General features: G+C 37.4%; 1 protein-coding gene across 2 annotated transcripts in view; it reads right to left on the reverse strand.

Annotated features, from left to right (window-relative positions):
- EIF2B3 (eukaryotic translation initiation factor 2B subunit gamma) overlaps nucleotides 1-24,387 on the reverse strand; it is a 111,148-nt gene that overhangs the window by 47,730 nt on the left and 39,031 nt on the right. For both annotated transcript variants that reach the window (XM_019716551.2, XM_019716550.2), the window contains exons 4-5: nucleotides 22,193-22,352; nucleotides 13,055-13,166 (exon numbers count right to left, since the gene is read on the reverse strand). In XM_019716551.2, the coding sequence (XP_019572110.1) occupies nucleotides 13,055-13,166; nucleotides 22,193-22,352 (272 nt within the window). The remainder of the gene's footprint in view (nucleotides 1-13,054; nucleotides 13,167-22,192; nucleotides 22,353-24,387) is intronic.

Here is a 24,387-nt window from a genome sequence, read left to right on the forward strand (position 1 = left end):
CACTGAAGATAAAACCTTCTGTGATAACTTAGTTATCTTGAAGTGTTCAAAGTAGCAACATAAACAACCTCCCTCAGACAATCACCTCCTACTTTATTTGGCAATCTTAAACATGTTCCAGTAAAGAAGCATTTTCCCTCCTACTAGAAGAGTCGGAGCTAATTCCCTACTGCCTAATCATTACAACTTAAAAGAAACTAGAGACCAAGGTATGCTTGAAATAACCAAGGTTGCTCAGACGTAGAGGAAAGAATATGATCTATAAAGCATAGTTGCTTACTAGCTATCTATAATTCTAACGAGACAGATTTGGGGGCAAGTACTTGTTGGATAACTACCTGGTAGCTGTTTTATAAAAAGGCACCTTCCATACCACCCCAAATGCCTGATCTTGGTGTCACTGTACGTGCCAGGAATGACAGGGTGTTGAAAGTTAGGAGTGCATACGGAGTTACCAAACCAAAGGTCTGCCTATGCAGCAGAATGGGTTAAGGCACCATTGGTACTCAGGGCATCTCCAAGAAAAGCAGCAAACAGACTTCCAGAGTTGGAAGAGTTCTTAAAGAGTTCTAAGTGCAGCTCCTTATTGTACTGACAGAAAAACAAGCACAGAATGCTATGGAAGCATATAACGGAGGACCTCACTCAGCCTGGAAGATGATGGGAAGGAGCAAGGTTCCAGGGGAAGTAGAGGAGACTGGGGTAAAAGACATAAGTGACGGGACTGGTTCTAAATAGGAGGAAGGAAACTTCTTCCTCTAAGGCTAGAGAAAAGGAACTGAAGATGGAGCCGAGTAAAGATAAACCATGGGTAGGGGTAATATGCTGTGGAAATCAGTATCTGTTAGCTAGGATTTTCTTGCAGACGGAGGCAGGGTCATTTTTCTGAAACAGGAAAGTGGTGATAGTTGAGAATTGCTGCTGAGGGAAGTGGAAAGGTGGTCTAGGATAGGTGTAAGAAAGCGGAATGGGGGGTGGCCCGTTAGCTCAGTTGGTTAGAGTGTGGTGCTGGTAGCACCAAGGTTACTGGTTCGATCCCCACGTGGGCCACTGAGCTGTGCTCTCCTTAAAAAAAAGAAAAAGAAAAAAAACAAAGAAAGCGGAATGGTCTGAGGGCTTGGCTAAGATGGGAATAATGAATTTAGTGGTGCCAACTTACAACATGACATAATATTTCTCCTGGAACTTTAACAGAACAGATGTAGGAGTAGACAAAGTAGATGTCAGAGGAATCCAAAGTTGAAGGTTGTGAGGGCAGATATAGCAAAAGGACAATGAGTGAGAATATGGAGGGAAATACCTTAAGTAATAATGTACCAAAAGGTCTAGATTGGATGAGGAAAAAATGACAGAAAGAGGAAACGGGGGAGGAAGGGGAGAGGGGGAGGGGGGGAGAGAGAGAGGGAGAGAGGGGGAGAGAGAGAGAGAGAGAGAGAGAGAGAGAGAGAGAGAGAGAGAGGAAGTGGAGGAAGAAGGAGTGGTGAGGGACTGAAAGATATAATGAGATGGAAATGAAGAAAACAGGATTCTAGGTAAAGATGGCAGATTAAACACAGGCATTAAGCCCTATTCCTTTTGAAAGCTCACTAAAGTGACAGGAAAGGGTTTTTGTTGTTGTTGTTTTTAAAGGCATATTCCCCCCCAAAAAGGCATAACCCCCACGGAAGAATATTAGGAAAAGAGAGGACAGTAACAAAATTTTGAAAGCTGGAAAGCAGAAGGATGGTGGTAACAGATTTAGCATATCTAAGAAAGCTGAAATCTAAACCAGCTATAAGCAAAGCTGAATAGCAACCTGATTTATACTGCAAAAGCCCTGAAATGATCAGGAATTGGCTAAAGGACACTGATATGGGGGTTCTTTTATAAATAACCTATTTACATGACTTTATAGAAGGGAGCGTTAAAAGTATAGAAGAGTAAGAATAACAGTTGCACTGCCTACGCTGGACATGATACCTTGGGAAACGTTCTTGACCCTAACTTCCACAAGTCCCTCTGCATCCCTCCCCCAAAACTGTAAAATTAGAGAAGTACTTTAGGAATTTATGGCTGGTTTGCAGCAGTGGGGATACTAATTTAGATAAACAGTATTTCAGGACTTTCCACACCATTGGGGCAAATAATCAAGAGTGTGAACCCACTTATCATCTGTGGTCCCAGAAATACAGATCTGGCCATGAACTTCGAGGTCTGATTTAAGTCCTTGTCTTCCCAGATACAAACGCCTACAGTTTCCAAGATGAATGTGTTCACATTTTATTCCATTTAAAAGATATCCTTTAGAAGCTTGTTTTAATATTTTCATTATCCTTACCGTGAAAAGCCTTGACTGGTATTCAAAAGAAAACAACATAACATTGGAGAAAAGCTACATGATTTTCTTATTAAATATTTGGCACAAATACCTTTTGCTTAGAATGATTAAAAACACATGTCTTTCAGAAATAAAACAGGAATTTTAGTGCTGGGGGGTCTTTAAAGAACTAAGCCAACTGTAGCTGGGAAAACTGAGGCTTAGAGAAGCAAAGTGATTTGCCTAAGGTCATACAGCTGGTTGTCTCAAGACTAAATTCCAAATTCTCTGGACTTGAAATATCCAGTACCATGCTCTTTGTACCAGCAACATTTTTTCCCACTACATATAATGCCTCTCCAAGTCAGTAATGCATCAATTCAACATGTGGGAAAGGCATTGCGCTTTCTCTAAATGCACTGAAGTAATAAGAATCTGGGCTGATGACTACATAGCTTGCCTCTGTGCCTGACTATGGGTTTAGCAGGACTCCCACTCCAACAAGCGTCATATACTGTCTTACTTTCCAGCACAAAATATGCCTCACTCCCAAAAAAAGCAGAACTTTCTCTCGCAGTCAACCAAACACTTCATCCTCCCTCAGAAAGGGAGAAAACAAATGGATGTACATTCCATCATCATTGCCCTTTTCTCCTACAACCTGTACAAAAGTAAGAAAACTTTGAAACACGAGGTTTCTGGCTCTCCCAGATATATACGCCAACGACAACTTTGGTGTTTTGTATGCCTGTTAGGAACTAGCCCCTGCCTTTGGAAATACAATTAGAAAAAGATAGGAAGTATTGCATTCTCATATTCAAAGGTGCTTGAAAATCTGAATCTAATTAGCTTTTACTCACCCTTTCACTGAGGCCAGGAAGAGCTTAATGCCTCAGAGGGTTACAGAAATGGAGGAAGGACATTTTGCTGCTCATTTATCTAGCCAGCTGCCCTATTACAACTATACTCCAAAGATCCTGAATCACTGGGGTGTAGATTACAAGTTAGAAGAATGAAGGGAAAAAACTGCCAACAACCAAAAATGTAACCTAGGCTTAGGAAACATGTAGAAGATCTGCTCTTAATGGCCCTAGGGCTCACACAAAGCCCCCAGCTCAACAGCTCTGAGGGAGAAATATACTCTTCATTTGTACCTTACCTCTGCTTATGTCCATTTTCTTTGCTCCCATCATGCCCTAACTTTGTTCTTTTTGGAATTTAGCTTATGGCTCCATGTGGTGGACTGTTGGGACCACTGGGACTAAGGCATTTATTAACAGTCTACCACATGGAACCATACGCTAGATTCCAGGGAGGTTAAAAAGAAAGCAGGAGACAGTCTCCACCCTCTAGTTGTAACTGTAGAAACAAATGGCTAGCTTCTAAGAACTCAATGTTTAAGCCTGCAAACTCTAATACAGAGCAAAGCATAAACATCAGTACTTGCTTGATGGATGCATAAATGAATAAGGTCCCTTGTTTCACATAATAATAGATAAGGACAATTAGTTCTGCTTTTTGCATTTCAAAGGACACAATCCCTTTACCCTTTTTTTTTTTAAAGATTTTTTTTTTTTTAAAAGATTTTGTTTTTATTGGGGAACAGTGTGCACTTCCAGGACTTTTCTCTAAGTCAAGTTGTCCTTTCAATCTTAGTTGTGGAGGGTGCCGTTCAGCTTCAAGTTGTTGTCCTTTCAGTCTTAGTTGTGGAGGGCACAGCTCAGCTCCAGGTCCAGTTGCCATTGCTAGTTGCAGGGGGCGCAGCCCACCATCCCTTGCGGGAGTCGAACCGGCAATCTTGTGGTTGAGAGGATGCGCTCCAACCAACTGAGCCATTCGGGAGCTCAACAGCAGTTCAGCTCAAGGTGCCGTGTTCAATCTTAGTTGCAGGGGGCAGAGTCCACCATCCCTTGCGGGATTTGAGGAATCGAACTGGCAACCTTGTGGTTGAGAGCCTGCGCTCCAACCAACTGAGCCATTCGGGAGCTCAACAGCAGTTCAGCTCAAGGTGACTCTGGGTGGTGAACACACAATGGGATTTATAGATGATGTAATACAGAATTGTACACCTGAAATCTATGTAATTTTACTAACAATTGTCACCCCAATAAATTAAAAAAAAAAAAAAATCAAAAAAAAAATAAATCTCTGGTTAAAAAGAAAAAAAAAGAGGCCTAAACTATACCTTTCAAGATCCCAGTTCTAATAGAACATGTTCACCTAAACCATAAACTCATAAAATGTAATAAATATTTGCTGTATTTCAAAAAAAAAAAAAAAAAAAAAGTCTAACAATTCCCAAGTATTCAAGGTCCTCTATTTTTGTACTAACTTAATTTTCCAACCTTGTCTCCTAGTGCAGAGGCCTTCCATTTGGGCCAAACTGTTCCTAAACAAGTCTTGCACACTCTGTTTCCACACCTTTGTTCATAGCATTCTCCCCACACAGTTTCAGGTCCCCATGTCCCTTTCCATAACGAATCCCAATCCATCCTTCAAGTCCAAATTATCCTATTATGTTCTCCTGACTAGGGTTTCCAGGTGGGAATTCCCACCCATTCTCAGGAATTTTTTTCGCTTTCCTGTTCCCGAATCCCAAGAAAAGTTGGTCGGGTAATCGGGAAAACCAGCTCCTTGAACCGAGTAATACCCACAATGGGAAATAAATGTACTACTCACAATGTCACAATGTATCTCTAAGACATTTTTCCTATTTATCGTCAGGGTTTCCGGGTGGGAATTCCCGGCCGTTCTTGGGAATTTTTTTTTGCTTTTCCGTTCCCGAATCCCGAGAAAAGTTGGTCAGGAAATCAAAAAAATCAGCTCCTTGAACCCAGGTGGTTGGTAGTATCAGCCGTCACTTTGTGGAAACGATTCATCGTGGAGAACAGAAAACAGCTTATATCTCGGGATTCCAGAACGGGAAAGTGAAAAAAATTCCTGAGAACGGGCGGGAATTCCCACCTGGAAACCCTACTCCTGACCACCTCAGCCCCTAAGGATTGATAACTCCTCTGAATTCTTAGAACACTGTTAGCCATAACTGTTCAGTATCTGATATTGTTTGTTAATTTTTTATATGCATAATGTTATCTTCCACCAAGGCTAATAAACTCTTTGAGATATTCTCCTGCCTCAATGATCCCCTTAAATACTAAAACAGTGGTTTGACCAAAGGAGGAAACTTGATAAACATTTGCTAGTTGAACAATGTCTCCCCTGAAAAGTAGAAAGCATGAATTAATGGAAAAGACCTAACTCTGTCCCTAATTAGATAAATTAATATGTAACAAACCCTTTTTACTCTGACTTTCAGTCTCATTATCTGAAATATAGGGGACTGGACTAAATGACCCTCTAGCTGTGGCAGTCTATGATTCTAAAATAGCTATTATGTTTCCCCGAAAATAAGACCTAGCCAGACAATCATCTCTAATGCGTCTTTTGGAGCAAAAATTAATATAAGACCTGGTATTATATTATATTATACCTGGTCTTATATTATAGTAAAATAAGACCGGGTATTATATTAATTTTTGTTCCAAAAGACACAGTAGAGCTGATTGTCCATCTGGCTAGGCCTTACTTTCGGGGAAACACAGTACAAACAAGATCATATTTTCAATACATTAGGAGATATTATTTAATTCCGTCGTATGGTGAGTCTTCTAAAACACAAAGAAATTCCCTTCATTTCCTAAAATTTGATTTGATAGATTAAGAAAAAAATTCGTAACAAACCCCTTACTTTTTTCTTCATAGAAAGAATTCCAGATCTAGTCAACTAGAGCCTGACTGCTGTAAGAAACAAGCTGTGTTAACAAGGTCCTATCATAACTACTCTTTACCGAGAAAAAAGAAAAAAGAAAAAAAGAATTCCAGTTGGCTGGCAAACTACAGCCTGCCAGTTGGATGGCCTTGCTGCCTGTTTTTGTAGATAAAGTTTTACTGGAACATAGTCATACTCATTTGATACATATCTATGGATACTTTTGTTTTATAACAGCAGAGTTGAATAAATGCAACAAGGATCATATGGTCTGTACAGTCTAAAATATTTACTATTTATCCATTATAGAAAAAGTTTGGTGATCCTTGTTCTATACCCCAATATTCACTGCAAAGTGCCAAAGCCCTAGATTACAGACTCGTTTTTTTAAGGAGGGCACAGCTCACAGTGGCCCATGTGGGGATCGAACTGGCAACCTTGGTGCTATCAGCACCACGCTCTAACCAACTGAGCTAACAGGCCACCCCGTATATATTTTTTTTTTCAGACTCTTAATCACGGCGGGTCCCTAGGTGATTTCCCACTCATTCATTCAACAAATATTTACTGATATTTCTTATTTCTAACTAAATCTTCATTCACTTTCCTCATTTGTAAAATGGAATATATAATAGTATCTATTTCATAGGATTATTGTTAAGGATTATATAAAACCTTTAACACAATGCCTGACACAAAATTTGAAAAACAATAGCTGTTATCATCATCACCATCATCATCACCAATCATCATCATCCTTTCCTGATGTCCTAGGAAAAGCAGGCTCTCTCTGATGGCCATGGCCACCTAAACAAAAGGAGAGAACTCTAGCATCCCTGATGCTTGACTTCATACTTAGGAAAGAGCTTTATTATGACAGCACTAAGACTGCAAACCAAAGAATATAGGGAATGTTCTTTTGATACGTAACGGCAGTTGAGCCCAGTCCTCTGACATCAGACATATCAAGAACTCAATAACTTTTCCAGAGTTATCAGGAAGACAAATATGATTGGAGTTTATAAAGACCTCTCTTGAGAACTTAGAGCTTGCTTGCAACCCCAAACTCAAGCAACAACACTAAAAGACAATGTGAAATTAAATTATTTAACTGACATAATCTCCACCTCCCAAATCAACTATCTGCCCAAATTTGGTAACAAACAAATTTTCTCACTTACTGTGAGAGCTACAATTTTTAAAAAGCCTAACAGCCTGAAATAGTTATGTATGTTTTTCTAATTAAATCCAGTAAGTAAATGATGGGAGTCTACTTTTATCTTTTATAGTGTTGGTGATGTCTCTCTAATATGCATAGAAGTTGTCTAAAAAAATAAGTATGCTTTATGCTCTTTGGGGGATCTTTCAAAATTCTGGATAATGAAATCCTAAATGATTCATTGGTGAAAAGAAGACAATTTGAAATCAAGTGCCAACAACTGATAAATAATGGACAACTTAAATGTAATATAGCCATACAATGGAATACTATTGAACAATAAAAAGGAACAGAGCACTGACATAACATAGAACAACATAGATGAACCTTCAAAACATGCTAAGTGAAAGAAGCCAGTCACAGAACCCATATATTATATAATTACATTTATATAAAATGTCCAGAATAGACAAATATATATAGACATAAAGTAGACTTCTGGTTGTCTAAGGTGGGAGGGGAGGACAGGGAGAAAGAGGGAGTGATTTAGTGGGTATCAAGTTTCTTTTTGAGGTAGTAAAAATACTTTAAAAAATGACTGTGGTGATGGTTACACAATCCTGTGAATATATTTTTGAAAAACCCATTGAATTGTACACTTTGAATGAGTAAACTGTATTTTATATGAATTATACCTCAATAAAGCTATTGTATAAAAAAAGAAAATCTCACCCTAAACTTAGATAATGTTATGTGCTAAATTTATTCAAGTAAACAAACAAACAAATAAACAAACAGGGGAAAATCAAATGCTAGGATTTCTGTTTTCTATCTAGATATATAAAGCTAAAAAGAGAGTTGCTCTCATTCCAACAAGAAAAAAACTGAATCTACAAAATCATAACTTTTCTTGAACTCACCACAGAGCAACCAAATAGCCAGAACTCTAAGAAAAGACAGCAGCCTCTAAGGAGAGACAAGACGTCAACACTAGCTCACCTACAGCACAACATGGATGGGAGGGCTGCCATACAAGTAGGTAAGAATTAACTGTATACTACAAAGAATAAATTTTACTATATGTAAATGATGTCTCAGTAAACCCAACTTAAAAAAAAAATCAAGTGTCAGGTAATTAGAAACAATCTAAATTCCCAACAATATTAGATAAGTTAAATAAGTGAGGGTATATATTCATACGATAATTATATAGCTATTGAAAACCATGTTAAAAAAAAAACTAAGAGGACAGTGGTGTCAGGATAATGGCCCTTCAAAGATGTCACATCCTAATCCCTGGAACTGTGACTACGTTACCTTGTATAGTAAAAGGGACTTTGCAGATGTGATGATGTGATTAAGTTAAGGATTTTGAGAAGGGTAGATTATCCTAGATTACCCCAGTGGGGCCAGTGCAATTACAAAGGTCCTTATAAGAGGAAGACAAATAGCTAAGTACTTTTTAACGATATGTTGTTTAATTCTCCAGAATCACGCAGCCCTGAATGCTCAATCGTGTTATTAGGCTTAACTGCAACACCACAAATCTAGTGGGCTGCCGTTTGAGTACTCTCAGGTTTATTTGGTCCTGCAAATATGTCTATGGTGTTAGATGTTGCCTACACTAGCTGGAGCCCTCTCTTCCCCTATGGACATGGACTCCAGCCGCTGGAGAGTGAGAATCAGAGCTCAAGCAGCAGTTTCAGGTGCTGGATCCACTTTTATTACTGCTTCCATTTACTCCTGGGGAACTGGAAAATTCCTTTAGACTCTGAGAGACCAAATGACTATTCCTTTATCAAATATTTATAGAATAGTACTAATGGGCCACAAATTCTGCTAAGTTGAACAGGAGTATGTAGTACAGTGTTTTTCAACCTTGGTACATTAGAAACACTCAAGGAGCTTTTTAAAAATGTCTGTCCTATGCCAGAATTAAATAAGAATCTCTAGGGCTCGGGTTCATGCATTAGCATTTTAAAAAAATGCTCCCCAGGGTTGAGAACTATTGGTCTTGAGAAGAGCAGGCAAGAAATCAATGCTATAGTATGGTGAGGCTGGAAAGATTGATTGGATATACATTTTTTGATACATGCTCAGTCACCAGTTGCAAGAGGCAACAAATGTTATTAGATAACATTCATCACAGTTTTTATACACGCAGAGGCCAATGCAACAGGTTTGCTGTCAGAGAAAGGAAACAGTCTAATCATCCAGGCAGTTTAATTCTATAATTGAAAGAATGATCCCTCGGAATTCGAGAAAACACAGAAAAACCATGTTACTATGTGTTGAAGGTTGGATTGTCCAGAAATGATACTGAGACAGAATTTGGGGTGTAAGATGTTTATTAGGGAATAACATCTGTGAAAAGAAGGGGAGGAAGCAAGAATGGGCAGAGGAAAAACTGCATTGAGATGCAGGTTCTACAAAGCCTTGACCAACATAGCAGGGAGTCGGGAGCAAGTACAGACTGTCAGAGAGGCCAGGCCTTATACCCCTCCCTCATTCAGAGACGGGATGCAGGCTGCCCCAGCAATAGCATGGCCTCAGGCAATGTGGCTCTTTACAGATGAGGTCATCCCGAAGTTGGCTGACTACACTCCCTATAGCTGTAGCAAGTCCTTCCTTGAAGGGGGACCTAGGCAGTGTATCTCTATGTCTATCATACAGCACTATAGCAATGAACACCATGGGTCAAGATGGGTCAATAGGTAGTTCTTGTTTTTTTTTTTGTTTGTTTGTTTGTTTTTAAAAATTTTATTGGGGAACAGTGTGTTTCTCCAGGGCCCATCAGCTCCAAGTCATTGTCCTTCAATCTAGTTGTGGAGGGCACAGCTCAGCTCCAAGTTCAGTCATTGTTTTCAATCTTAGTTGCAGGGGGCACAGCCCACCATCCCATGCGGGAATTGAACCGTCAACCTTGTTGTTGAGAGCTGGCGCTCTAACCAACTGAGCCATCTGGCTGCCCCAGTAGTTCCTTTTCTCAGGAATTCATTCTAATCCAGGATTCTCATATTCTCTCTCTCTCTCTCTCTTTCTCTCTCTCTCTCTCTCTCTCTCTCTGTCTCACCAATGTCTTAATATTTGGGATTGAGTTGCTGGTTGTCCAGGATCTCGGCAAAGGCATCCAGCTAAGGCAGGATGTATCCCACATATAGCCACATGACTTGCCCTACTTCTAGGATATGTGGGGAGCAAACTGAGGTTGAAAGGAAAGGAACTGTGCTATGTGACCATATTTTCCCCCCAAGATGTCTTTCAACTTCATTGTTTCTAAGAAACTCTTGATTCAAAGCCTTTTGAATCTAAAGAATTTTACTGGTCATCTATAGTTGTATAAAAAATTACCTCAAACTCAGAGGCTTAAAATAACAAACACTTATCTCTCAGTTTCTGGAAGCAGTGAGTGGTTTAGTTTGGTGGTTCAGACTCAGATTCTCTCATGAGGTTGTAGTCCTGAGGGTGGCCAGGGGCTGCAGTCCAGTTACCTCAGGGTTGACTGGAGGAAGATCTGCTTTCAACATGGCTGTTGCCAGGTCTCAAAATATCTGCTAAACTCACTCACATGATTGTTGGTGGGCCTTCGTTCCTCACCACATGGGCATCTCCATAGCCTGCTTGAAAATCCGCATGACATGGCAGCTGACTTCCACAGAGTAAGTGATTCAAGAAAGGATGAGAGAGCACAAGTGGGCACCAAAGACAGAGGCTACAGTCTTTTTATAACCTAATTTTGGAAGTGACATTCCATCACTTCTGACATAGTCTATTCACTAGAAGGAAGTCACTAGGTCCAGCTCATAGTCAAGGCGAGTGGAATGACATTCCACTGCTTCAGGAGAGATTTATCAAAGAATTTATTAATATATCTTTAAAACTACCACAGAATTAAACAGAATAGAAAGGTTCAGAGTTCAGTTAGGTTTGTTTTTGCCATTGGGTAAGGAAGAAATGAATAATCCAAAGAAAGCCATTAGCTATGTCCATTGCAGAAAGTGTTCTGAGTAACCTGGCTTCCTTCAGCCAGCAAGAGCAAAGACTCATACCAGCCGGCATTCTATGCCATGACTACTAAACCAGGAAAGGCCGCTTCCCAAAAGCAACACCAAAGTCAAATGCAGAAATGTCTTCATCCACTAGACTGTGTCCTTAGAAATAATACCACCTTGAATCCTGCTCTCTTTAGGTCTTTAGGCTTCTTAAATAGTACATGTGGGGTTTTTCTTGTTTTTAAAATTTTTTAAATTGGGGGAAATTTTAAAAGACAGAAAAGTACAAGGAAAAACATCATAATCATCCATGACCAACCCAGCAGGGAGTCCAGAATTAATTGTTACTATCACAGCATAAATGTTTTAGCTGGTTTTTTCTTAAGAAATATCACATTTGTTTTATGACTACCTTGGCCTCTCTATCACTGAATTCTTTATTTTTATTCAGTTCTACCTTCACTGTCAAGATTTTTTTCCCCCCCAGAAGGGTTCATAGATGCCATATTTTTGAGTCTTGTCATGTTTGCGAATGTCTTCCTGTTGTTTTTATATCTGAATGATATCTTCATTATTTATACTATTCTTGAGTTCCACTTTCTTTCTCTGAGAACTCTGCGATATTGTTCCTCTGGTATTGAATATTGTGAAGACCTTGGAGGTAAGCTTAATTTTTCCTCTCATGTAAGTGATTAGCTTTTTGCCTCTGGGTGCTTGAATAATTCTTTCTTTATCCATAAAGTTTAATAAGTTTACTAGGATACATCTGACCAAATTTTCTTAGAATACACTATACTCTTAAAATTTCCAGATTTTTACTTGATTCAGGAAATTTTATTTTATTATATCTTGTTTAATTTTAAAAATTAAAATTGAAGTTATATATATGCACTCGTAAATAGCTTCTCAAGGCTTACAATGAAAAATTTCATGTATAAAGGAATTATACATTCCCTCCCTTCCTCATTTTCTGTTATCCAGAAGCACCCACTTTCAATTCTTTTAGAGGATCCACTTAGTATTTATATCTATCTTTCTAATAACATTCTTTCCCCCCCCTCCTTTTTTCCTCTTCCCTCCGAGCTCCGGTTCAAGCCGCTGTTTCTCAGTCTAGTTGTGTAGGACACAGCTCCCTGGCCCATGCTGGTATTATGAGCCTTGCGCTTCCCGGCTGAGGCAGTCGGTCGCCAGTTGTCGGTCAGCTGCTCACAGCAGCTCTCACCGGCTGCCGGCCACTCACGCTGGCCACCGGCCACTCACGCTGGCCACCGCCGCTCACAAATACTGTATGATTTCACTTACATGAGGTATCTAAAGCAGTCAAATTCATAGAAACATAAAGTCAAATAGTAGTTATCAGGGACTGGCAAGAAGAGAAGAGGGAGAGTTGTTTAATGGATATAGAACTTCAGATTTGTAAGATGAAAAAGTTCTGGAGATCTGTTTCACAACAACAGGAATATATTTAGCACTACCGAACTGTACACTTAAAAATGGTTAAGATGGTAAATTTTACGTTGTGTGTTTACCACAATTTTAAAAGCGAATAAGTTCTGTAACATTGTCAGAAAGACAGTCTTGTTCTCTGTTCTCCCCCGGCTGCTTTGCCCCACTCCTATGCAGGATTTGACTACCTTGGCAAGAAAAGACACAGGGAAAAAGCTAAGCTTGTGTGGTGAAGAAAAGCCTTCATCCTACCTCATGGGAAAACATTCACATGCTTTTGTCAATTTCACACAGTATAATCTAGTTTTCATTCCCTTTTTCCCATCCACTGGGTGGTTTTATTTTGTTTTAAGACAAGAAGAATTGCCAAAAAGAAAAACCCCAGGGCTTACTTCTGCAGGATGGATCCCTTAATGACCAGCTCGTCATACAAGTCTGCTTCATTAGCCATGAAGAGCAGCCTCTTTCCTGTGCTGTCCACTCCAATGAAGTCACGCTGCTCCACTGAATCATACAAAAGAAGGAAAATCAAACAAAGACATTGGCCCTGCCTATATGACTGAGTCAGGGGACAGGGCACCTACTCACATTTCTCTTGGAACCAAATACAGCATTGTGTTATGTAGCACATACTCACCACAGTGTTTAAAACACAGGCAGTCAAAAATTATTTTGAAATTGCTCCCCTAAAGGATATTATTAGGGTAACTGATCAAGTTTGAATAAGGTCTATAGATTCAAGTATCGTGTCAATATAATTTCCTGTTTTAAGAGACTGTCCTTTCATGGTGGGGGTGGGGGATGGGGAGAAGGATACACATTGATGTATTTAAAGGGAAAAGGAATGATGCCTGTAACTTATTCTCAAATAGCTCAGAAAGATGATAATTATATTTCTAATATATTGTGATACATATGATATATAATGAATATATATTGTAAGAGAGAAAGAGAATGATAGAGCAAATGTTAACATTGGGGAATGTGGGTAAAGGATATATAAGTTCTTTATACTATTCTTGTAACCATTCTGTAAATGTGAAATTACTTCAAAAATAAAAGTTAAGGAGGTGACGGATATGTTCATTAGTTTGATTGTTGTGATCACTTTACAATGTCTACATATATCAAAATATCACCTTGTACATCTTAAATTACATCTTAAAGAGGCAACATTCCAGGATGATTAATGATTTTTATTTGTAAAAAATAAATAAAAAGTTAAATAAAGAGGGGCAGTCAAGATACTGCTTAATCAACTAAATGGATGAGCCACAAGACTACTTCATGGCACAGAAAGAAAGTACAAGAAATTCTTAACTTAGGTCTACTCACTGTGAAAATGGGAATAATATTATTTAAGCACATCCACATTCAACCAACATTACATATATGTCTACTATGCACGAGAGTTCATGCTGTGTATGGGAGCATTCAAAGAAAATAAGGTACATATTTACTAAATGCACAGAGTTCTCTGAGGGACAGTGATTTTACAAGCTACCCTACTATTGCTCTTTTCTGTGTTGTATTTCTTCCCCCCAACCAGATTATAAGCTCTTCAAAGGTAGGCTTATGATTCCTATATATCTCCTGTAAAATCTAGTCGTGTTGGATACTTAATAAAATCTTCTCAGATCTGTACAGTATCTATCTATAGCTTACAAAAGCATTTTCGCAGAGAGGCAACATTCCAGGATGATTAAGAGTGAGACTCTGAAGCCAGACCACCTGTGTATGAATACCACTTACTAGTTGTTCGTCTTTGAGCAAGATACTAAACCTCTCTGTTCCTCGGTTGCATCTGTAAATAGGGATAATAATAGTGCCTATATCTCACAGGCTTGTTATAAAGACTAAATAAGTTAATAAAGCTCTCGTTTGATCCTCACAACAATCAAATAAAGCAATGATTTAATTAATCTAATACCTCTTTAAAAAAGAGAAATTGAAAGTTGAACTTGAGGAAAAATGTTATTGCTAAAAATGAATTTGGCTGCCTGTGACAGGCAATGGCTACTATATAATTGAATATGCTTCCATGTTGGCTGCAGCTGCCTATACACCTAGAACCAAATGTATTACTCAAGTGTATAATATGTTTGGCTCAGGTGCTTAAGGCATTCATTCCTTCGGATGGTTTCTGGTCATCTTATCATATGTAGTGTCTGAATCTGAATAGGGAGAAACTATCATAAAAAGTTATATATATATTTTTTCAATATCTAAGATTAGTGAAGTCTAAAGAAGGAAGGGTAAATAATGCCAATTTGAAGGTAAGTAAGTTTTATAAAGAATTTTTATAAAGTTTTATAAAGAATTTAAATCAAAGCAAAAAATTGAAGAGAATTTCAAATGCCACACAATAGCTTTGACGTGTATCAATTCATTCATTCATCCATTATGTGGAAACTTGAGAATACAACATAGTCTGCAAAGGTCTGATTATGAGCCAATATTTTAAAAAGAAACACAGAGATGTTATTTTTGGATATAATTTGCAGTGCTTATCCTATCCAAGTCCTTAGACCCACAAAAACCTTGAATTACTAAATGTTGGAGCAATAATTTCCAACAAGTCAATGTTTCACTGATGGTGCACTTCAGTCACATTCTCCTCACTCTTAGGCCCCCCTCCTTGTACGTGCTTCTTTGTAGCTACCATAGTAACGAACGGGGACCTCAGAATATGATACAAATTTTAGGAACTTGGAAAGGTTTCTAGTCTGCTTTAACAAAGTGAATTTCACTTTGGGAGCAGAGCAGGTAACATTAGATGTTCATCCTAAGAAGAAGACCACCCAAATAACATTAAGAAAGCATTAAAACTATGAAGTTCCATTTAAAAAAAGTCTGTCATATGAAGCTATTCACATTTTTTTCTAGTTTTTTTTTTTTTTTTTTAACTTCTTTGGCCCTTCTGTCTCTTTACTTAACCATTGATTCACTCAAAAAAAAATTCCATTTGTGCAATACCTGTGACAGGCATTATGTTTGGAGTGGGGAATTCCAACTCATGACCCTGATGCTAAAACTAGATAAAGATATTATGAGAAAGGAAAATTACAGGCATATTTACTCATTATATAAATACAAAGATTTTAAACAAAATATTAGCAAATCAAAACTAATAGTGTATATAGTAGATTTAAAAGGCTTACACATTTGTTGCAGCTCTACCCCTTCAAGTAAGTTCTAGAATGTAAAATGGTATAGCCACTAAGGAAAACAGTATGGCAGTTCCTCAAAAAATTAAAAATAGAATTACCATATGATTCAGCAATTCCACTTTTGGGTACGCACCCAAAAGAATTGAAAGAAGGGTCTTTAAGAGATATTTGTACACCCATGTTCATAGCAGCATTATTCACAATAGCTAATATGTGGAAGCAACCCAAGTGCCCATTGATGGATTGATGGATAAGTAAAATGTGGTACATACATACAAGAGAATATTATTCAGCCTTAAAAAGGAAGGAAATTCTGCAATATGCTACAACATGGATGGAATTTGAGGGCATTATACTAAGTAAAATGAGCCAGTCACAAAAAGACAAATGCTGTATGATTTCACTTATACATGGTACTTAAAGTAATCAAAATCACAGAGACAGAAAGTAGAATGCTGGTTGCCAGTGGCTGGGGGAGGGTGGATGGAAAGTTATTGTTTAATGGCTATAGAGAGTGTCAGTTTTACAAGATAAAAAGAGTTACGGAGATGGACAGTGGTGATGGTTACACAACATTATAAATGCTTTTAATACCACTGAATTGTATACTTAAAAAAGATGGTAAATTTTATGTTATGTGTATTTCACCATATAAATTTTTTTTAAGAAAAAAGTACTCACAGGAAAAAAAAAGGTTAGCTTTAGTTCACCATCCTTTATATACAGGCTGGTCTAGAGACCAGCTTTGACTAACACAGAACAGAAGAAGTAACACAGTGCAAGTTCTGAGTTTAGGCTTCAGGAGACCTTGTAGCTTCTCTTACTCTCAGAACCTGCTGCTGCTGCTGCATGTGAACCAGTCTGGGCCAGCTTCCCATAGGATAAGGGACTGGATGGAAAGAGAAACTTAGCTGTCACAGCTGAGGTCCCATACATATTAGAGAGTCCAGCTTTGGTAGGCAGGCTCTAAGAATAATTGCCTCTTGGTATTCACACTGTTCTGTATCCTCTCTCTTGGAGTATGGGATGGCCTAAAGACATGCAGAATGTGGCAAAAGTGATGAAATGCTACTTTTGTGATTAGGTTACATAAGTTTGTAACTTCTGTCTTGCTATAAGGTTCTCTCCCTTGCTGGCTTTGATGAAGCAAGTTGCTATGTTTGAGAGGCCTAAGTGACAAAACAAAAAAGAAAAAAAAAAGAAAAAATGAGGGCAGCTTCTGGCTAACAGCCAGGTAGAAACTGAGGTTCTCAGTCCAATAGTCCTTTGGGAACTGAAATTCTGCCAACAAACAAGTGAGTTTAGAAGAAATCCTTTCCTAGTTGAGCCTTCAGATGAGACCTCAGCCCTGGATGACATCTTGATTTCAGCCTTGTAAAAGACACTTGGATAATTATAACTCTGTAAATTTTGGACATATGAAACCTTGATAAAAATAAAATGAAATTCATAAAGAAGCCCAGGCTATGGAGACAGAAGGCATGGATTCAAGTTCTGATTCTACCACTTAACCACTGATGTGATCTTGAACAATCCACAAAATGCTATCAGGTCATAAATGGATATAAAAACTTGGTAAATAACAAAACTACCTCGCTCCATTCATTGGATTTTAGCTTGGAAGTAAATCTTGATTATCTTTGTTTTCCATATAAGGCTTAGCATAGATTTTATATAAAATATGTCCTAAAATTCAGTGACTACATCAGAATTTAATACATTCGTAAGTCTGATTTCATACCCACTACCCTGTCTGCACAGAAGTAAATTACTCACCTCCTTCTTTTCAAGTATCATGTTTTAAAATATATTTCTTTGTAACTGAGACGTTAAATTGCTCCCTGTATTTTGCACATGCTCCTATTATTGTACTCATCACACTCTGACTTACGAAGTCTAACATATTTGAACTTACTTCTATATACTGTTTCCTCAATCACAATAATTTCAGTTTTTAGTATGCAGGGATTTCAAGTCACATTTGTTGGACATAATTAGACAAAAAAGGCAGGACGGGGGGGAGAATGGGAATTGCGAAAATAGATCAAGCAGAAGCCCAAGTAGGAGTAGAAGTTTTTTTTGGCAGTACAGCTTTGAGAAAAATAAAAAAGCTGATGCAAAAGAAATACGGGCTCAGAACTGCCTACCAACATTTGTTAGTACAGAGGGAAATAAGCTGATTGAGAGGTGACAGCCAACTGACAGCTTTCACTGTGTGATTCTGAAGCGCACTGATATACTATACTGATTCTAGTCTGGGTCAGGCTATATAACTCTGAGAACTGGAGAGGAATTTGAGAAATGCTACTACAGTGAATTGGATGGGTTAAATAAAAGTTTCCTAGGATTTTTCCATTTCAAATATCCCAAGAGACACAGTGGAACTGCAGAGATAACAGTAAATATTATAATTTGTGTCATAAAATCATAATAGCATTAAACATTTGCACAGAAGAATATACAGAAAAGAAAAGCCCCTTTATTTTATCTGCAATAAAGCAAAATAAATATACTATGTTCTCATTGAAACTGAGAGAAAAAGGAAATCCTGAAGTTTCTAACAAGCAAGGGATGGTAAATGGAAATTAATGATATTTACAAATTATTGAAAATTTAAGATATATATATATATATATATATATATATATATATATATATATATATACACTTGTATGTGCATATAGTATTTTGCTTATATAATGCGTTATCTTTACTGTTTGGTTTTTGTGAATGCAAAAATTACATATATGAGGCTTTCATAAGTTCCCTCAAGATCAGTTTCTAATCAAATTTTCCCCATCAGGTTTCAAGTTTCTCAAAATGCCCTACATTTAAAGCAGGGCAGAATGAATAGTCTGTCTACCTTTTAGGGTAAGGATATTATGTGGGTGCGTGTGTGTTTGTCTTTTTTCATTTATATAGGCCTTGGTAACTAGTTCTGTGCTTGACATAAAAAAGGCTAGAAAGCACAGCCTGTTTGAATCACCAGAAAAAGTTATATGTAGTCCTTCCAAAGAGGCTCTTCCAGACATTTATGCTGCCACTGTTAGTTTCCCTTTAGACTCACAAGCTATTATGCAAACAAAAACAGTTTGATATTTTGTGGTCTTTAAAGCATTGCCATTTTACATAAATTCTCCTTAAATATGTAATTTAGAATGCTTCCAAAGTTATTAAATGTGATTTTTTAGGCTACAGGACCAAATTACTTCCCATAGGAGTATTTCTAAAAATGCATATGAAAGCGATGATGATATTAATAGCAATTACAATTTATTAAGCAACTACTATGTTTCAAGGAGTAGATCGAATGCTTTACAAACATATTATTTCTCCAAAAAAAAAAAAAAAATCCTGAAAGGATTCAGTTGCATTTTATAGCTAAAGAAAATGAAGTTCAGGACGGTTAGATAATTTGCCCAATATCATACAGTTTTTGGGCATTGAAACCTATACAGCCTGAGCTCTAGAGCCTATGCTCTCAACAGCCATGCTACAGCAGTAGTTATTTATTTAAAAATCTTGAGAACATTTCTAAACATAAATTAACAGACAATGTAGTGTCAGTCTGAAAAATCATTATAAACTCAGACTCTTACAATACCCACTCATGAATCAGCTCAGACTTACAGCTTTAGGATTTAAACTGCTAGGGCTTGAATCTACTTTCTTTTACCTGGGGGCCAGTAAGAGAACTGCCTTTAGAGGGCAGGTCGCCCAACCATTCAATAATAGCTACTGACTGCTCGCTGTGGGCCATTATTGGGGCAGATGCTGGGGATAGAATGAACAAAACAGATATGATCCCTGCTCTCACGGAGCTTACAGTTGAACAGAAGAGACAGTAAATATGAGACCAGGAGTACCATATGTAGGCAAACAAGGGGATAGAATTTCATGCTAGAGGGTCAAGGAAGGCCTCTCTCAGAAAAATAACTGAGAAGGCTAAGCTGGATTTAGAGTGCATGTGTTGTGCGAAGAGAGGGGGTGGAAAACATTTCAGGCAGAAAACATGTGTAAAGGCCTGCAGCAGGAAAAAACAGTCTAAAAAATCCAAATATGAATTTGAGCCTGCCTTCCTCAGTATGTACAGCTCCTACAAACCTGCTGAGAAGGAAGTGGTAAGGGTGAGAAAGATGGCTCCTGAAACATCTACCATAGCCATTCTCCTATAGGTAAGAACACCATTTGGGAAACTTGGACCTAGGGGATACAGACTATTAAACAGTATCTGGGAAAGAGGGGCCTGCTGGCTGTTCTGGTACATAACAGCAGCCAAGAGGCAGACCAAATATACAGTCTGAGAGGGTTAGAATTGTTTTAAAAAGTGATTATCACTGAAATGCATAGCATTCCATGGGAGGAATTCAAAACTCGGGTATTTAGGCGAAACTTATAGCCTTCAAATATAACAAAATAGAGAAAATAAGGAGTTCAAAATTTCAAGTTAATGAAAAATCTTTCTAAAACATCTAAAATCTTTCTAAAATCTAATTATGACAGCCTCTTGTTTAAAATTCCTCAACAACTCCCCACTGTTTTGGGGATAAAGTTCAAACTCTTTAGTCTGATCCCTGTATCTTCTCCACTCCCATTTCCTGCTTCCCTGCCCTCCACGCTCACTCTCCAGCTAAACAGCAAGTTACCAGTGTACATCATACTTTTTCAGAGGATAGAAGAGTCAGCTTAAAGGAACTTCCACTAGCCATGTTGTGACAATTTAAGCATCAAAATTTTTTAAATGGATGGGTAGATAGATAATAGTTAGTTAATTTAAAATAAAATTGTAAAAAGCTATACATTTACAATGATACTTAAAGAGATAAAAGCTAACATGAAATATACTAAAAAGTTCTAAAATTAAAGAATAATAACTATAATAGGGTATTTGATTTTTAAAATTGATTCAAGTAGAGAAGTATGAAAAACAGAAACAAAAATATTCATATTTATAAAATATACATCTGTTTATAAAGTCTGGATATATACAGCGGGTGACAAAAGTATACACATTTTAAGAAAGGAAAAAACTGTACTAAAATTGTAATACTCAATATATACCAATAACAAAAGATGAATACAAGTCACGTGTATACTTTTTTTTTGGCACCGCCGGTAGTTGTTTGTACCTGTGTAAGTTGAAAAGGCTGAATACGAGAATTATGAATAAGCAAACCAGATCTTGCAAAAGTAGAAACTATACCAAGAACAAAAGGATTGATTGATATGAGGATTATACATAACAAGGTAGAAAGAGGATCCAATTAATCTGCACCAGTATTCAATTGAACATAAAAGCAACTAAAAAGAAGTTTCAATGCTATAATTCAAAATTATCAATTAACCAAATGCCCTAAAGAAGAGTGCTAAAAATACAGACTAGATTACTCAAATCCTAGGCATGAAAGCTCTAGGTGACTCTATTAATAGCATAATACTAATAAGCCATACATAGCATCTAATAATTGTAACAGACTATGTCAATATATGATAATGACAAGACAATAGGTTACATAATGCTTGATTAGCAAAATCTAAAGAACTCATCATTCCAGGGGAAAACTCCAGGGAAAAAAACACATCATTCCGGGAAAAACTAAAACCTATATAAAAAGTGTGATTTTTACAAAGCATTTTGGTCAAAAGTTCAGTTATTAAAAGTAGCCCAGTTACAGAATCAATGGCTCAGGTTTGAAATACTCTGGGAAAAGCAATCAGGAACATGCCTTAACCCAAAATCAACCACTGTGTCAATAACCCAAATTCTATAACCTTGGCTGGACTAGAGTATTATTTCTTTTCTTTTTGCTCTGGTAAGATTACTCTCTCTCTGAAGATTAAAAAACTAATAACCTACTACTAGAATCTTAGGAAGAGTAAAGATAAGTATGTTGTAATCCTAAAAAGACAAAGCACGGTTAAATGATTATCTTGTTTACTTAGGGTGATTGGACCATTCAAAAGAATCAACCATACTACATTTGTAATAGTAATTTTAATTGCTTAAAGGTATCTAATTAAATTTGTAATCAAACTTTAAATACTTTTTAAAATTTGATTTTAAATTGAATTTTTTGTTTCTTAGATACATGCATTCGATTATTTGAGCCTTAAACACAATGCAAACAGTTCTGAGTGCTGTGCCCTGCATACAAAAATCTCCTGGACCTACAGAATCTAATCAATAGTTATAAACCTCTTCAAGTCAGGGACTGTGTGTTATCGAACTTTATGTCATCAATCCGTAACACAGCACCTGCAGTGCAGTTGGTTTTCAAGAAATGTTTCTTAAGAGAAAGCATGAATGATGATAATTATAAAAAACCAACAAACAAATAAATCAAACTCCAGTCTCCTTACCTGCTTTTTTTTTCCCCTTTTGACCTGGAACTGGTTCTAAGCCGTCTTGGCCTTTTCTCATTAACATGGCAAGTGATGCATCATGAGCTCTGAACAGGTCCACAACCTCATGTAAGGCAACATCTGTTATCAGATCACAGCTCAAGACTAGTACATCTGTCTGTCAAATGGAGAAGGGGAAAGTCAGTATCACAAAGGACAATAGATCACATAAATCATCACAGGATAAATTATACTGGCTCAGAAATATACACAATCCGAACACCTGTTTTCAAACATTTTTTATAAGCAGAAAAATAAGTAAAATAAATGGGGTTGTTCTAATTGAACTGTACTGGGGGAGGGTCAGGAATACCTCCCTCCCCTTTGTGTGTGCCTTACTGCTCCCTGAGGCACATTGTTTCAGTGTACAGCATAGTGGTTAGACATTTATATAATTTAGGAAGTGATCCCTCCGATAAGTCCAGTAACCACTTGACACCATACATAGTTATTACATTATTGACTATATTCCCCTATGCTGTACTTTATACCCCCATGACTATTTTGTAACTGCCAATTTATTGAAGTATCATATTTTAAGAGTAACCTGGATAAACCAAAAAAGTGTCAGTAAGATGATCAAGATGGTGAAAGAGGTAGAAACCATGACAGCTGAAAGAACGGAAGTTGTTTAGTAGGGAGAAGATTGTGTGTGGGGGGGGAGGAGAGGGGACGACAGTGGGCAGGACAAGGGAAGAGGGTGGGGTTAAGAAAGAAAGAAAGATAATAGCACGCTTCAAATACTTGACAGTCTTAAGGAAGAACCAAATTTTGGCTGAATAGCCCAAGACCAAAGTTAAGAACGAATAGGTAAAACAGGAAAAGAAGTATTTTTGGTTTCCATATTAACTCATTTCTGCGAATCAAAGCTAGTCAAAAAGAACAATTTTATAAGGTAATTAATGAGTTTCCATCATTAGAAATGCTCAGGCAGAAACTGGATTATCGCTTGTAATGATTCATTTATCTAACATTTATTGAGAACTTACTCGATGCTCAGCCAGACCCTATTCTGGAACTTAGAGGAAACTTGGACTGTGTATGTTATGTGCCATTGTTTTGGTTCAGACTCCTGGTGACGCTATGAATGAGTGACATCCGCAATGTCCTGTCCTCAACAGCTCTGCTCAGCTCCTGTGGACTCACCCTATAGCTTCTTTAATGGAGTCTATCCATCTCATATTTCAGTCTTTCTCTTTTCCTGATGCCTTCTATTTTCCCCAACCTTTTCCTAAGAACCCTGCCTTCTCATAATGAACCCAAAGTAGGACAGCTTTGCCATTTTTGCTTCCAGTGATGTTTCAGGGTTACTTTGCTCTACAGCCCACTTTGTTTGTCTTTCTGGTAATCTAGGATATCCCTAGAGCTCTCCTCCAATCCATATTTCAAATGAATCAATTTCTTTTCCTATCAGTCTTCTTTACTGTCCAACTTTCACATCTGTATATAGTAATTGGGAAAATGAGGGTGTGGATGATCTTAGCCTTGGTTTCTAATGACAGACATATCTTTACTTCCGGTGATTTTTCTGGGACTAGAAAATACTCGTATTAAATGTGAGTGGCTAAAAAGGGCTACTCAATATGTTTTAAACAAATTTCTAACAATACATTCTACCATTATGTTTTATCATTAATGCAGTAAACAAAAGTCCACAAATAATCAATTGGAGAACAAATTCCTTAAATTGTCATTTAAATCGACTATACCAATGTTTCTCAAAAGCACACTGTACAGTTTCCCAGAGATGCCTCAGAAAAAATTTGGTTCCTACTGCCCTTCCTGAGTCAACCAAGGTAGCTCCTCTTTTATTAATTTTATTTTCTAGGCTTCTGTATAAGCTTTGGTTTGGAAAACAGGTTCTGAGACTTTAAAAGCCTGAAAAACATTGGATTAAATTATACCAGATTTAAGAATAAAGTGAATATTTGTATACATGGAAATTTTTGTAAGTGGCTCTAATTTTTCTAAGAGTTTAATTTGAAATCAAGATTCCTGCTTTGGGTGGGAAAATGGATTATTTCAACTCACATTCTACTACAGCAAAGGGTCATGTTTGCTCAGAAAGTGAGGCTCAACCATCAGAATGCTTTGTCTTATTGCCTGAAATTTCTTATTCTGCATACAGATGCTCCTGATTTACAATGGTGTTA

Source organism: Rhinolophus sinicus, linkage group LG06 (assembly GCF_036562045.2).
Source record: "Rhinolophus sinicus isolate RSC01 linkage group LG06, ASM3656204v1, whole genome shotgun sequence".
Lineage (NCBI taxonomy): Eukaryota > Metazoa > Chordata > Mammalia > Chiroptera > Rhinolophidae > Rhinolophus > Rhinolophus sinicus.